Source organism: Echinops telfairi, unplaced genomic scaffold (assembly GCF_000313985.2).
Source record: "Echinops telfairi isolate 266 unplaced genomic scaffold, ASM31398v2 ScPeMD7_3533;HRSCAF=4204_0, whole genome shotgun sequence".
In the NCBI taxonomy this organism is placed as follows: Eukaryota; Metazoa; Chordata; class Mammalia; order Afrosoricida; family Tenrecidae; genus Echinops; species Echinops telfairi.
Genome location: NW_022107431.1, coordinates 50,386,041 through 50,402,931, shown reverse-complemented (window position 1 = coordinate 50,402,931; position 16,891 = coordinate 50,386,041). Strand labels below are relative to the sequence as shown.

Sequence of the window (16,891 nt, the reverse complement as noted above, 5' to 3'; positions counted from 1 at the left end):
TCATTCTCGTTGGTTTCTAGAAATTTCCTAATTTCATCTCTGATATGCGCCAGTACACTCTCCTTTTGCAGTAGAGAGTTATTCATCCTCCAATTGTTTGCTTTTGTTTTCTTCGTCTTCCTTTTGTTTATTTCCAGCCTTGTGGCACAGTGATCAGAGAGAGAGGTCTGTATGATACCAATGTGCTTAAATTTATGTGGATTTGCCTTATGCCCCAGCATGTGTTCTGTCTTCAAATATGTGCCACATGGGCTTGAGAAGAATGAGAATTTTTTTTTTATTTGGATGAAAAGCTCTGTAAATATCTATCAGGTCAAATTGTCTAATTGTAGTGTTTAGATCTCTAGCCTCCTTCTTGAGTTTCTTTCCCTGTGATATATCTTTCTCAGAGAGTGGTGTGTTGAAGTCACCCACTATAATTGTTGAGGCTGTGATTTCTTTTTTAATCTTTTGGAGTGTTTGGTTGGCGTATTCAGCGAGTCTCTTATTCGGGGAATATATGTTTACAATGCTTAGTGGTTCTTTGTCTACCATTCCCTTGAGTATTATATAGTGTCCCTCCTTATCTCTTTTTATGGTTTGCACTTTGAGGTCAATTTTATCCAAGATTAGGATTGCAACCCCTGCTTTTATTGAATTGCTGTTTGCTTGGTATGCCTTTCTCCAGCCTTTGATTCTCAGTCTATTTTTGTCTGTAGCCTTGAGATGTGTCTCCTGTAGGCAGCAGACTGATGGGTTGTGTTTTCTAAGCCAGTCTGCTAGTCTCAGTCTGTTAATGCCTGAGTTCAGGCCATTGATATTCAGGATTATTATCTCCATCTGCAGAATCCAGTTTAAACCCTTTTATGACCACCTTTTCTGTACTTTATCAAATAATTTATCCCTTGCTGTTTCATGTCTCTTGCCTATCTAGTTCTTGTGAACCTACGTTAAAATCAACCACCATCCAAAATGATCTCTTTTTTTTTGGTCTATTTTTTTCTATTGTCAAATTATCTTTTAAAGAACACGTTCTAAAGATAAACTGCTCCATTTTTTCTTCAGTAGTTGTTAAAAAGTTTTATATTTTTTAACTCAACAGAAAGTGAATATTACCGTCAGACAACCTGTATATGAGACTACTATCCATAGACAGCAGTTGTTTGCAAGACCAGAGCTTTCCAGGCCCTTCGGAACTTGGATTTCTAGAGGGTTCCCACTCGTTCTTGAAAGGATGGCTCACTGTGTAAACTGCATGTGTTAACAATTTGGTTTATTCCGAACGTCTGCTTTCCTTCTGGTTGCTTGGAGAAGTGTTGCATGATAGGCAGAGTATCTAACAGGATTTCAAATCGGTTCCTTCGAGTTAGCCCTGTGTGTTGAATCTGCATTGCTTCTCCAGAGATAAACAATAAATCTATAAGGTCCCCGGGCAATTTTTCTGGTGCCCTAGATAATTTACCCCCCAAAGTTCAAGAGCACTGGAATGCTCCAGGGGAGCCACAAAAGCAGATACCTACACTTTATCCTCAATTATGAGCTAGGTTATAAAAATTTTTAATTGCCAGGAGGGCACTGAGTAGTTTTTAATTTTTTAAAAAAAGGGGTAGTAGGGCAGAGTAATAATAAATTATAAATTATCAGGTGCTTGTGAGCAACGGAGGGTGGGGGGCAGAGGGGGGAAAAATGAGAAGTTGATAACCAACGGCTTAAGTAGAAAGAAAATATTTTGAAAAGGATGATGGCAACAAGTGTACAAATGTGCTTGACACAATGGATAGATAGGTGTATTGTGATAAGAGCTGGATGAGCCACCGATAAAATGATTTTTAAAAAGAGGGGGTAGTAGGCCAAGTAAGATTGGGAATCTATGCTATAAATGATTTTTTTTAAATTATTTTATTAGCTCTTACAGATAATTATAATAATCCATAGTTCCATTAGATCAAGTAAGTTGTACATTGCTGCCTTCATCATTTTCAAAACATTTTCTTTCTTGAACTCTTTGATATCAGCTCCCCTTTATCCTCTATATGTATAATAATTATATGGATATAATATAATAATAATTATATCCATATAATTATTATAAGGACCATATCTTAAAGCATCCAATGTATCCATTCACCTAGAATTCTGTCTTCGTTCCCCTTGAGTGAGTTATACAGTCATCAATGCTAACGGTTTCACCTTCGCCCTACTCCCTCTCTTCCCATACTCTCAGGTAATTGTTACTTCCATTACTGTTTCTGAGGAGTTGATCTAGCTTAGATTTTGTGCATTGAATGATCTTAATTATACAAATATATAGGTCTAGTAAGATTAGTTAGTTAACTGAGACCATAATAATGGGGGGGAGGAAATGTTAAAGAAGTAAAGGATAGTTATGAGTTTCATCAGTGCTATACTGCACCCTGGATATATCATCCCTTCTGTGTGGCCCTTCTGTGAGGGACTGTCCCATTATCTCACAGGTGGGCTTTTGCTCTCCACTTTGCCCACACTCCTTCATGTCAATTTGGGTACTTGTTTTTAAAGTTCTGATACCTCTTCCCCTCGACACCTCGTGATCACACAGGCTGGTGTGCTTCTTCCATGTGGGCTTTGTTGCTTTCCTGCTAGATGGCCACTAGCTTAATTTCAAGCTTTTAACATCCCAGGTGCTATATCTTTCAATAACCAGGCACCATCAATTTTCTTCACCTCATTTGGTAATGCACCCATTTTGTCTGTCATGATCATGTTGGGGAGTTGAGTATCATACATTGCCAAATTATTAGAACAAACCATTCTTATACTGGAGGTGGGATTTAAGTAAAGGCCCAAAGTCCATCTGCTTATTGTATTTACATAAATATATATTTATCTATAGACAAATATACCTATCTTTATTTATTTATATATTTACATACCTATATTTATACCTGTATATATAATTTTTATCTTTGTTCTTTTTTCCAGTTCTTTTTTCTTTCCTTCTGCCCCACCATCATGTTCACCAATCATTTTCCTCTCATTAATTCCTTTTAGATCCATTCCAATTGATCAAACACAACCAGGAAGGCTACACCTTCCTCACTGTCAATTTTAGATCCCTGCTATTCCCCTGTCCCTGATGTTATTGGCTCACCACTCCATGCCCCTTTGGAACCAGTTGCTGTCTACTTGGGATTGCTTGACCTGCTTATCTTATATAGATAGACATCAAAAAAGAAAGAAGGGGGTGGTGGGAAGGACCATATAATTAGTTCCAGGCCTAATTGCTAACTTTTGTGAATATCCCCCCCCCTCTCCCAAGTTCAGATGAGGTGCCTTCAGAATCAGGAGTCTACTCTCGGGATTCCTCTGAGACTTCGTAGCCTTGCTCCCCTTGCTGATCTGTTGCACTCCCCTCTAGGTTTGCCCGCATGTGGGGAGCTTTTAGACAGGCCACACTCCCTGAACTGTATCTTCAGTGCTGTGTTCTGTAGCTCTGTGATCTAGGGCGGGGACATCTTGTCGTCAGCTGGGGCCAGCCCTGCAGTCCTCTCTGTGAATTAGCTGCTCTGAGCAGGTGCGTCACCCTCAGGGCTTAGTGTGCCAGAAAGAGGTATACTTTCTCTGTCCCTATTAATTTGTTCCCATGTGGACAGGACAGACCAGCCTCTCTCCTTGGACTGGATCTTCAGTACTGTCCTCTGTAGTTCTGTCATCTAGGGAGGGGACACCATGACTTGTGCTGCAGCCGGCCCCACAGCCCTCTCTGTTAATGAACTGCTACATGCAGATGCGTCACCCTCAAGGCTTGGCACCCTGGAATGAGGTCTCTTCTCTTTCTCCCTTTCCTGCAGAGACTTAAGCAATACCTTCCTCATGGGTGGATTAGTGCCTGGCCCCCCATTGACATCTTTTTTATTCCCTCCCCCCTCTGTGGGCCTTAAAGGCATGAGAGAGGAGGAAAAGATGTCTTTCGGTCTCAGTCCTATCTGCACCTTTTTTATTTCTTCTTTTTTATTTTTGATGCCATATGCACCCTTGGGTTTGTTCTGACCCCTGCCAAAGTAGCTGGTCCTTTGTCCAGAAACTATAGGATATGATCATTTTTCTCTATCCCCATTGTGCTATTTGAACTTACTTCAGTGGACTCATGTGATACTTGTCCTTTTGTGTTTGGCTAACTTCACGCAGCATAATTTTCTCTATTTCTTTCCAAAAGACAATATGCTTCATGTTTTCATTGCTGCTCTTTAGGGATACGTAATACTCTATCCATTGTGTGTATTTACCATTCTATTGGCCAGAATTTTGTTAAGGGTTTTTGTATTGATGTTCATTAGGGATATCAGTCTGTAGTTCTCGATACTTCTAGGATCCTTGTCTGCTTTTGGTATCAGTGTTACATTAACTTCATAGAATGAGTTTGGGAGTTTGCCATCATTTTCTATGCTCTGGAAGAGCACAGAAGAGCTGTGTTTTCCACAGCTGTGTGCCCTTTTCCCTTTTTCTGTGATAAACCGAAGCTATGGGCACAACTGTATGCTGAATTTCATGAAGCTATGGGCATAACTGTATGCTGAATTTCATGAGTCTTCCTACCAAATTGTCGTACTGGGGATGGGAACTCTGACACACAGCCCTATTTACTATTACTATTCTCATTTTGTACTATGGAGATCATGGCCTACTTGAACGCCTTTTACTTCTGTGGGGTTTTGTTATTTATTTTCTTCTGTGGAGGAATGTTGTTTTTCCATCTAGTTCAACTAGATTTTCTGACAGATGAAAGCTTGTAAACTGTAGTTGAAAATTACTTTCTCTTTAGAATGATTCCCACCAAGCTAGAATGCATCAGTTCTCCATCCACATAGTCCTTAATTCCATACATGTGTCTAGTGTTTGAGTGTGGGGTTTGTTTTGGGGGTGGGGGGAGATAAATATGTAAACAAACACTTGCTGGTTCTACACAATTAAGTGACATAGATACATTCATCGTGTTTCACAACCATCATCACCTTCTTTCTAAATTTCACCATCACTTTGAACAAATCCAGCATTCCTTCAGTAGTGACTGCCTCTAATTAGTTCCTTGTATACAATTTTATTTTTGTTGCTGAAAAAATGCTCAGCAGAACACACACCAATTCAGTCATTTCTTCATGTACCGTTTAATGATGCTGACTGCATTCTTCCCGTTGTGCAACTGTCCTCACCCTTCCTTTGTGGAGTTGTTCCCCCCATTGCATAAATTCCCACTGCCCCTTCAGTTTCTTAACAAATCTTTTGAGTTGCTGTTTGCCGTCAAATCCCATTTACTAGATCCTAAAAAAGAGTTCAGTGCTCAAAACAGACAACTTTTACTAGGCAAACTAAATATTTGTTACAATTAACAGCATTTGCTTTGAGGGGGACATGCAAATCAATCGCTAAAATTCTACCTTTCAGCCCCTCCAAAATTAATATATTCTTACATGCAAAAAGCATTTACCTTATTACCTCATATCCAAAGTCTTAAATCAACTCTTTGTTTCAAGCATCATCTTCTGAATTATCTAAATCAACTATGATTGAATCTTTAGCCATAGTTCATCCTCAGGCAAAATTCTTCTCCATCTTTGTGCTTAAGAGTCTGTTTCCAAGGTGAACTAGTGGAATATGCACAAGGTAGGCATTTTGATTACAAAAGAATCGACATTGGAGGGGAAAAGGTATAAGTTATCAATTCCACAATCCAGGAGAGCCAATTAAAGTAACTCCCAAGGTTTGACAATAACTTTCTCTTTTCTAGGAACATCTGGCCGAAGCTTTGCCCTCCAGACTGTGGGTGTCGGCCAGGTTCCTCCATTCTGCATGGAGACCTTTTGGCCCTGGGCTTTTGGCCTCCCTTCCTGTCCTACCAGGTTGCCACCTCTTCTCCTTTAACTTTGAGTGACTCCATTATCCTAGTCCATGTGTGTGGTGACTGCACCACCACTCCACTCCCCCGCAGTCCTCGTGAGTTCCATTCTCCTGCCTTTGGGGCATGGCAGTGCCACCCCAGTTTTGGGCAGTGGCCCCATCCCCTTGACCCATCGAATATAGTCCCACTCAGGACATTTGCCTTGATGGGGGGATGGATTTATTAGTCATGGCTTACTGTCCTCAACAAAAGATTAACTCAACAAGTTATGGGTAAGAATTTTAGGAAATATGTCTATTATTTGTACAAAAGAATTTTCCATCCTGGTTTTATTTTGCACAGCTCATTCTAGATCTATCTTTTTCACCCTACAGTCTATTATAAACAGAAAGGAGAAACCCTGGTGTCCCTTAAGGCATTGTTTAAAATATCCTAAGCCAAATAGTGAAGCTCAACACCTTCCCTCAAACATTTGAACATAGTTCAGATAATTCTACCTTCCCTGAAACATTTGAACATAATTCAGATAAGTTCTTGGAAAGTACATAAAGCATCACCTTTCCTACAATTTCCAATCACTTGCCCGTCTCACCAGAAGCACATTTAATGGCCACTTTGTGTTGTCATTCTGATCATGACAGGAGCTCTCAGCTCAGCTCTCAATTTTCTTAGCTTTCATCAGGCTTGTCTTTGATGGCCCAAATTCTTCCAACAGTCTCTTCAAGGCAACGTAGGACCTTACTAAGAAGCTGATCAACATTTCTTCAGCCTCTAGCCATTATCCAATTGCAAAACCACCTCCAGATTGCCTGTGTTTGTTAGAGCAGCACCCGACTCCTAGCTATCAAATTCTTCATTACACAGTGTTTATATAATACACATACCACAAATAGGAGTTTATTTTCTTATGTTTTAAGAGGCTAGAACTCTGAATTCTGGGCGCTGTCTCTAGGGGACCCTTTCTCTGAAAGATCTCTCTGGGGAAAGGTTATTGTCTCTTTTAGCTTCTGTTCCTCAATTCCTTGGTCATTTTCATTTGACCTGGTATATGTCTTCCTCAACTCTGCTTGTGTCTCAGTGGTGATTGGTACTATTTTAAGAGAGATTGATTTAAGACACACTGTGCCCTAATATAGGAGGTCTGGTGGTATAGTGTTTAAGATTTGGGCTGCTAATCATAAGGTCAGCAGTTCAAAACCCCAGCAGCTCCATGGGCAAAACACAGGGCTTTCTACTCCTGTAAAGAGTGACAGTCTTAGAAATTCGCAGTAGGGAGTTCTACTGTGTCCTATGATGTCAGTATGAGTCATGAGTTGGCATCCACATGACTGTGATGGGCAGGAAGTTGAGTTTGGTTTGGTACCCTAATACTACCTCATTAGCATAACAATACTCATTATCAAGAGTGATATGGAAGTAGGTATAAAACCTAAAAATAACCCAAGCCTACTGACATCAAGTCAATACTAACTTAATGGTGATTCTATCTAGGGTTTCTGAGGCTGTAAATTTGTTTTTTTTTAATTTTAAGATTATTTTATTGGCAGCTCTTAAAGCTTTTGTAACATTCCATACATCAATTGTATCAAGCATGTGTGTATATATGTTGCCATCATCATTTTCTAAACATTTACTTTCTATTTGAGCCCCTGGTATCAGCTTCTCTTTTTTCCTTCCCCAACCCCTCTCCCACCCTCATGACCCCTTGATCAATTATATATTATTATTATTTTCATATCTTACACTGACCACTATCTTCCTTCATCCACATTTCTGTTGTTTGTCCCCTGAGGTTTGGTGGTGGGCAGGTGGTTATCCGTCAATCCTTGTGATCGGTTCTCCCTTACTCCCCCTCCTGCCCCCACCTTTCCCATACCCTCCTGGTATCGCTACTCCCCTTTTTGTTATTGAGGGGTATATCTGACCTGGATTCCATGTATCCTGGAACTCTTATCTTTACCAGTGTGTATGCTTCAGTCTAGCCAGAACTGAAAGGCAGGACTAGGTTCATGAGAGTGGGGGTAAGGAAGCCTCAAAGAACCAGAGGCATATTGTGTGTTTCATCAGTGCTCTACTGCACCCTGGTTGACTCAACCCTTCTGTGAGGGAATGTTCCATTGTCCACAGATGGGTTTGAGGTCTCTGCTCCAACCTGCTTTGTTCTGTTTTGGGTCTTCTGGTACCTGTTTCTTGATCCCGTTGACATCTCATGATCACACAGGGTTCTGTGCTTCTTCCATGTGGACTTGTTGCTTCTCTGCTAGATGGCCATTTGTTTAACTTCAGGCCTTTAAGATCCAAGACGCTATGTCTTTTGATAATTGGGCACCATGGAGGCTGCAAATCTTTACGGGAGCAAACAGTCTTAGTTTTCCCTTGAGATATGGCTGGTGGATTTGAGCCCCTGACTTTGAATTTAGCAGTACAACAGTTACCTAACAGCATCACCTGGGCTTCTCACAGTAGGTAAGAATAGGGATTAGGGTTTATAACACATACTTTAGAGGAGCATAATTGAATCCAGGGCACTCAATTTCTACCATATTCTAGTTTAAGGGTCCCTAATTTACAGAAGAACTGCTAGATCTTGCTTTCTTTAATATACATACATACATAATTTAAAAGAATTCTGAATTCAAGAAGTAGTTAGAATCCCCCCCCCAAAAAAAACCCGCTTTCTTGGGGTATAATTGACACACAACAAACTTCATATTTAAGGTGTATAACTTGAGACATTTGGCTACATGTCTATAACTATAATAACCATCAAGATCAAGAGCATGAATGTATCTGTCTTAGTGACTCAGGGCTGCCATAACAGAAACACTTAGTGGGGCTTTTAAGAACAGAAATTTATTTTCTCACAAATTCATGAGACTAGAATCCCAAATCAGGGCCTGGCTCTTTCAGGAGTTCCTTCTCTGTCTCTCTTAACTTCCAAGATCTGCCAGCAATCCTTGTTATTCCTAGTAATCCTTGGTAAATGCACCTATTTCCAGGTCTGTTTTCATGCACTGTCTTTCCCTCTTGTTTGTCTCTATTTGGATCGGTTGAGTTCTTTTGATTGGCACCCACCTTCCCGGGGCATAACCTGATTTATGTGACAAAGAAAACTCTTGTTTCCATTCAGGATTGCATCTACACATATGGGGGAAACACAGGTCAGTTCATTACAAAGTTTCCTTGGCCATTTTGTGATTTCTCTGTCCATTTTCCCCTGTCAACTTGGTAATTTTCTTAAATTAAATATAAATAAGACTGTGCATCATGAGGATAAGTTAAAAAAGTATCGCTTCGAATCCATAGAAGCCTCTATTAAATACAAATATCAAAATGTGAGGCCATTGTTTCTCAGCATAGCCTCCATCTGGTTCTATGTACTTCTGAAGGCTGTTTTTCTATCTCTGTAACTTGTCCCTGCTGAATTCTGCATGCTTCAATTTACACCATGTCCAAATGGCAGTTCTGACATCCTCAAGGAACTCAAAATTGTGTTCCTTAGAAATCTTCTTAGTTTTTGGAACAAAATTAAGTCAAAGGGGGTAAGGTCAAGGCTGCAGAATGGATAAGATAAGGCTTCCCAATGAAATCCTCTTAGAACAGACAGCCTCTTGTCATATCAAGCATGATCAGGTGTGTTGCCACGATGGAGAAAATGCCTTGGTGTGACTCTCCTGGACTGTTTCTCACCAACACACCGTTTCATTTTGTTAGTACTTTTTCCTAAAATGCTCCTGCGATTGTCCTGTGCCTTTTGAGAAAATCTATCCAGAATACCCGTTTAGAACATAAAACAATAATTGTCATAACCTTTTGAGCTATACCTTTAATATAATTTAACTAGCTTGGCAGATCCCCTGAGAAGCCACTGTTTTAAACTAGACCTTTTCGGGGAAGACACTTCCTGAGACTAAAACAAATGATCTTACCGAGAGAACTGTCTGCAGCCATCCACTGGTGGCCGAGGTATGCTTAGTGTATGTTCTCTGGATCAACACCTACGTATTGCAACTGGGACTCAAGTAGCAATACTTTGGACTCGCTCTTTTATATTCTGTTTTTTATTTCTTCCATTTGGCATCATGATGAAATTTACCCAGGTTATTTCCCCTGCGAATAATATTTCATTATGTGAGTGTAAAACAATTTGTTTATCCTTTCATTTGCTGATAGACATCGGCGTAGTTCCTAGTTTGGAACTGTTACTAATAAACCTTCCATAAACATTTCTTAAACAAGTCTTTGTGTGGACACATGCACTCGTCCCTTGGTAAATACGTACTTAGGAATAGAATGGTTATATCATATGGTAGGTGTATATCTAACTTTTCAAGATACTGCCAAGCTGTTTTCCAAAGAAGTTGCAAGAGTTGTATAATTTTACATCTCTACCAGCAATGTATGAAAATTCCAGTGGCTCTACAACCTCACAAACATTTTGTATATTATTGGTCTCTTTAATTCTAGGTATTCTAATAGGTGTATTGTGTGGTACTGTTGGGTAAGCATTGGACAGCTTACCACAGGGTGTGCAGTTCAAACCTACTAGCCTGTCCTCGAGAAAAAGATGAGTTTACCTCCTCCTGTAAAGATGACCAGACTTAGGCATTCTATTTAGGGTGACTGAGAGTCAGTATCAACTCATTGACAGGGTCTTTTTTTGTTTTTTAATAGTGTATAGTTTTAATTTGCATTTTAGATGGCATCCTTTTAATTTAGGATTTCATCAAAATAACAAGAAAGATAGGTGAGAATGATTTGGGCTAATCAATGGCTGTAAGACTAAATGGTTAAAAATAGTTCTGTACATTAAATATGACACATAGATGAGTCTGATATTTACTCAGTCTTTTCTCTTTAAACATATGGCTATATTTGAAGATGAATGAGACCAAAGAGAAATAAATCTTCCTAATCCTATATACAGAGAATTTTTCTTTATCTCACCACAGCAGCATTTATATCACACATTTCTGGGTTGTTTGACTATAGATTATTCCAGAACAGTAAAATATTCTCACTTAATATATTCTGTCTTAAGTGACTCAGGATGTGGAATTAAAGCTACCAGGATGAATTAGAACCACTATTAACTCTGAAGTTTTAAATCAGAGTACGGCCAATTTGAAAAACTTGGTGTCAAAGTATAAAGCAGATTACTCTTTTTCTTGGAGCCTCTCAGCTATAATATTTGCAATTTTGTAATTTTAAAATTTTATTTTCCTAAGGAATTGGAGGAACAATATAAAAAGGAGAAACTGAACATGGAAGAAGATAAAAATCAACTTCAGCAAAAGCTAGAAAACCTGAAGGAAGAACTGGAAGATAAGCTGAATACAGCCAATCAAGAGGCAAGAATTATTTTAGGCCTATCACCTGTGTTGTTCATTAATGATAATAGTTTATTTTAGTAACATTTGTCTGGGTAGGTGCGCCTCAGTGAAGGTAACATTTAAAGCAAAAATCTAAGATGCTTTAATTGCTGCTCTATTTTGCACTGCCCACTGGTTATGGCCCCCTAAGTAAATGTGTACTACCAACCCCACCAAAAAAACAAAAAACTTGGGGAAAAGCAGGACAACTGAGGACATTACCCTTTTGTGAAACATTGACACAGTATTCTATACAGGCATAGCCTCTCACTCCATTGAGTTCTACCTTATTCCTCTTTATAGATATCGGGGGTGTTTGTTTTTTCACCAATTAAAGGTTTCTGGCAATGCTATCTTGAGCAAATGTATTGCCAGCATTTATCAACAGCATGTGCTCAGTTTGCGTCTGTGCATCACATTTTAGTGATTCTCACAATATTTCAACCTTTTTCCTGCTATCACACATTTAGGAGCCTTGGTGGTATAGTGGGTTACAAATTAGGCTGCTAGCTGCAAGGTCAGAAGTTCAAGCCTACCAACTACTCCATGAGAGAAAAGTAAGGCTTTCTGTTCCCATAAAGATTATAGCCTTCAAAACCCAAAGGGACAGTTTTACTCTGACCTATTCTGTGACTCAGAATTAACTTAATTAAAATGAAGTTTTGTTGTTGTTTTATTGTACATTTATTAGACGATTCTATAGGGAAAACATAACTGGAAAAGCAAAAAAAGAGGTGTGAATCATTTTATTGTGGAAATCTGGAACCAAGCATGCAATTTCTCCGAGGTATGCATGTACCATTCCTCAATTAAAGAAACAAAAAGATAAAAAACCCAAAAGAATGAAACTTTACGAGTCTTAAATAGTGATATTAAAAATGATTTTTAAATTGTGAAAATAGTATTGTTTAACCTGGAAAAGAGAAGGCTAAGAATAGACTATAGTAAAAATGTTATCAATTAATAAAAGTTGTGATGGAATAATTGTAAAAAAATTTTTTGTAATCATATTTGTCTCTACCCCGGTTCTCTTTTGCTTTTGTTAATCTGTGCCCCAGGACAACCTCCAATCTGTCCTCTTTTCCTTCTATTCTAATTAGTTTTTCATGTAACGTGTTAACAGAGTTCTTGTCTTGACACCTCTCATCTTGTCAGCTGTTCCACTGCCACCTTTAAGCCCTGCTTTCTCAGCACTCTGCTTCTCCTCGCAGGAAACCATGCCCAAACACCTGAGCGCCCCTGGGCAGGCAGAGAGTTTGCATCGGCATTCTTTCATGATTTTCAACAAGAGACAATGCCACTTGTGGGAATGGTAGACAAAAGATTGCTACTGATGTTTGTACCACCTCTGGTCTCTAAATTTGCACACCTCTCTCAGAAAAACCTGGTCCTTCCAGTTTCCCACTCTCATGAAAAAACAGCTTAGAGACCATCTTGGCTTCTCCTGCAGGTCCTCCAGGGTTCCAGTCTCAATTACAAATGGATTATACAAGTATTCCTCCGTCACAAGACTGTACTGTCACTGACAACCGTTATAGTAAATATGTAATTTACTTTTGGGGGGGCGGGGGGGCTCTACATTTTGGATTATCTTTAGCACTCTAGTAATATCTTGATGCCTTTTTAGAATGGCTCTTTCTAAGAATCTAAATGGCTCACTTGATTGTGTGCATCTACTTTTTCTTCATTCGGGGGTACTCTTCTTCTTGTCTCCTTTTGCTGACTAGAACCTCCAGAGATAAAATCATTGTTAAGAGGAAACACTCCACCATTTGATGCTCTTGTAGTTTTTTTTTAAATGCCCTGTATTAAACTGAGGAAATTCTATTTAATTTTAATTTTATCATTTTAAAAATCATAAAAGGATTTTTCGTGCATCTATTTGAGATGATTTTCTACCTTTAATTTGTTAATACATCATGCCTTAGTCAACTTTCAAATATTAAATCAACTTTGAATTTCTAGAATAAGCACAAGTTAGTCACAATATGTTATATTTTTATATAGTACTGGGCTTTGTTTGGCAATCTTTCTGCATTTTTGAGCCTGAGTTCGCATGACATTGATTGCTCCTGTACTTTTTCCTTCTGCACAGTCTTTTCTCCTGGGTTTGAAACAAGGTGATACCAAGCCTTGTAAAATGTGGTGGGGAACCCTTTTTTACTTTCCGGAACAGTTGTATAAGATCCAAACGCCTTTTTAACTGCATTGTGGTTAGAAATTGTTTACATTTTTAATAAATGTGTGAAGCTTGTGGTACTAACTCTGTGACCAGCCTGTGAAAGAATGTATGTTCTGGTGTGGTCTTCATGCTTGGCCATTAGATGAAGTTTTGAACTATTTAAGATTTGTGTATTCTTTCTGACTGGGGTGTGTTTGATTTATTGATAACTAAAATTTAAACTGCGGTGTGGGTTCATTTACTTCTCTTGTCTCGCGAGTTTTCATTTTGTGTATTTAGAGAATCTGCTATGTGTATATGTATATATAGAATTTTTTTAACTGCATGATAAATCACACTTTCTGACTTAATTTACAGTTTAATGTTGTATGGCCACACTAACTCTTTGCAGTTTGAAATGAATCTTGTTTTCCATTAGCAAATATTCCATTTTTATGCAACTCTATGATTAGAGTGCCTATTACAAACTGCATATATCTGGATTATTAAAAAAATCAAGTCAGAAATCTTTATCTTTTAAATGGAGAGTTTAGTCCATTTAAAGTCATTGTATAGATGGTAGATAAATGTATGGAGAGGTATTTCATAAACACTAAAAGCAATTGTTTTAGAAAAGATAAAGAATATTCTGTTTTTATACGTTAAATGTATGCTGATGTAAGGGATATATGTTAAATATATAAATAAGTCAACTTCATTCTTGAATGTCAAGATCATAATAAGATCTTAAAGGAAGCACAATAGGATATTAAAGGAAGCTTCTTGTTGGCTTGGGGTGCCATCAAGTCAGTTCCAAACCCCTAGCAGCCCTATGCATAACAGAATAAAGCACTGCCCAGTCCCGTACCATCCTCACAGTTATTCCTACATCCACTGTAGCACCTGTCTCACTCCATCTCGTCGAGGACCGTCCTCTCCTTCACTGTCCTACTTTACCAAACATAATGTCCTTCTGACGACATTTCCCAAGGATGTCAGACCGACCCCTCTGACAAGGAGAACTCTGGCGAGACTTCTTCCAAGGCAGATTGGGTTGTCCTTTTTTAGCAGTACATGGTATTTTCAATAGTCTTCTTCATCACCACAATTCAGGCACATCTATTCTTCTTCAGCCTTCTTTATTCAATATCTAACTTTCACAAGCATATGAAGCAATTGAAAATACCATGGCTTGCTACAGGCTCACCTTAGTCCTCAAAGTAAAAGTGAGAAGTTTGCCTTTCAAACTCGAAAGAGGTCTTGTGCAGCAGATTTACCTAATGAAACCAGGTTTTTAATCTCTTCATTGCTGCTTCCATGAGAATTCATTGTGGATCCAAGCAAGACAAAATCCTTGATGGCTTAAACATGTCTCCATTTATCATGATGTTACCTATTGGTTCAGTTGTGATGATTTTGGTCTTCTTTACATGGAGTTGTAATCTATATTAAAGGCTGCAATCCTTCATCTTCATCAGCAAGTGCTTCAAGTCCTCCCTAATTTCAGCAAGCAAGGTTGTATCATCTGCATATCACAGGTTGTTAATAAGCCTTCCTGCAATCCTGATGCCACACTCTTTTTTATGTAATCCAATTTCTCTGATCATTTACTTGGCATACAGATTGAATAAATGTGGTGAGAGGATACAACTCGGACACACATTTTAAACCATGAAGTATTCCATTGTTCTACCTTTTGATCCATGTACAACTTGTGCATAAGCACAATGAAGTGTTGTTGAATTCCCATTTTCTCAAGGTTATTCATAGTCTGTTATTATTTGCTTAATCAGATGCCTTGGCATAGTCAATAAAACACAAGTAAACATCTTTCTGGTATTCTCTGCTTTTACCCAAGATCCATCTGACATCAGCACTGATAGTCCTTGTTCCAGCTTCTCTTCTGAAACAGTTTCCTGTCAATGTATTGCTGCAACTGTTGTTGGATGATCTTTAGCAGAATTGTACTTGCATGTGATATCGATGATACTGTTCTATAATTTGAGCATTCTGTTGGGTCACCTTTCTTTGGCGTGGGTACAAACATGGAACTCTTCCAGTCAGTTGACCAAATAGTTGTCTGCCAAATCTCCTGGCATAGACGAGTGACTGCTTCTAATGCATCACTAGCTTGTTAAAACATTTCAGTTGGTATCTTGTCCATTCCTGGAGTCTTGTTTTTTGCCTAATGTTTTCAGTGCAACTTGAACTTCTTCCTTCAGCACTATTGCTTCTTGCTGATATACTACCTGCTGAAATGGTGGAATGTTGGCTGTTCATTTTGGTACTGTGACTGTGTATTCTTTCCATCTTCTTTTGATGCTTCCAGCAGCATTCAATATTTGGCCCATAAAATTTTTCAATATTGCAACTCAGCTTGAATTTTTCAGTATCAGATATGCTGCTCATGTTCTTCCCATTTGTTTTCTAATTAATTCTAGGTCTTTGCTTATTTCATTATAATATTTTACTTTGTCTTCTTGAGCTGCCCTTTGAAATTTTCTATTCAGTTTTTTGACTTCATCCTTTTTTCCATTTGCTTTAGCTACTCTAAGAGGGAGACTTTCAGTCTCTTCTGACATCTCCTTTAATATTTTCATTCTTTCCTGTCTTGTTAATGACCTTTGCTTTCTTCCTGAATGATTATCTTGATTTCCTCTTATAGTTCACCAGATCTGCTATCATTAGTGTTCAGTGGATCAAATCTGTTCTTAGAGATTTTTTTTTTAATTCAGGTGAGATAGACTCAAGGTTGTATTTTGGCTCTTGTGGACCTATTTAAATTTTGTTCACCTTTAACCTGAACTTACATAGGAACAGTTGATTATCTGTTCCACAGTCAGCCCATGGCTTGGTATTAGCTACTGATACTGAACTTCTCCATTGTCTCTTCCCACAGATGTAGTCTTTTTGTTTTGGAGAAGTCCATGTGTATAGTCATTTTTTGTGTTGTTGAAAAAGGATATTTGCTATGAACAAGTCATTGGTTTGAAAAATTCTATCAATTTTGTTTCTATCACCCAGTCTATTATTTACCAACTATTCTTCCTTTCTAACTTTTGCATTCCAATTACCAATAATTATCTATGCATCTTGATTGCATGGTTGATCAATTTCTGGCTGAAGTTATTTGTAGAATTCTTCAGTTTCTTCATTACTAGCTTTTGTGGCTGGTGCATAAATTTGAATGATAGTTATGTTGATGGGATTTCCTTGAAGGCAAATAGTGCTGCAAAAGTCTGTGGTGTAGTATAACCATCTGATAGTATAAAATTTGGGGGGCAGGTAACCTTCAAAGACAAAAGGATAACCAATAGATCTGACCATTCTATATAGATAATGTATATTCTCGTGTATAAGCCAAGTTTTTTCAGCACTTAAAAAAAAAAATTTTATTGGGGGCTCATACAAATCTTATCAGAATGCATCAATGCATCCATTGTGTCAAGCACATTTGTACATTTGTTGCCATCATCATTCTCAAAACATTTGCTTTCTTCTTGA

The 16,891-nt window shown here is 38.4% G+C and overlaps 1 protein-coding gene across 1 annotated transcript in view; it reads left to right on the top strand.

Annotated features, from left to right (window-relative positions):
- FAM184A (family with sequence similarity 184 member A) overlaps window positions 1-16,891 on the top strand; it is a 109,409-nt gene that overhangs the window by 26,996 nt on the left and 65,522 nt on the right. Inside the window, exon 6 of the mRNA XM_045294300.1 lies at window positions 11,083-11,205. Within this exon, the coding sequence (XP_045150235.1) occupies window positions 11,083-11,205 (123 nt within the window). The remainder of the gene's footprint in view (window positions 1-11,082; window positions 11,206-16,891) is intronic.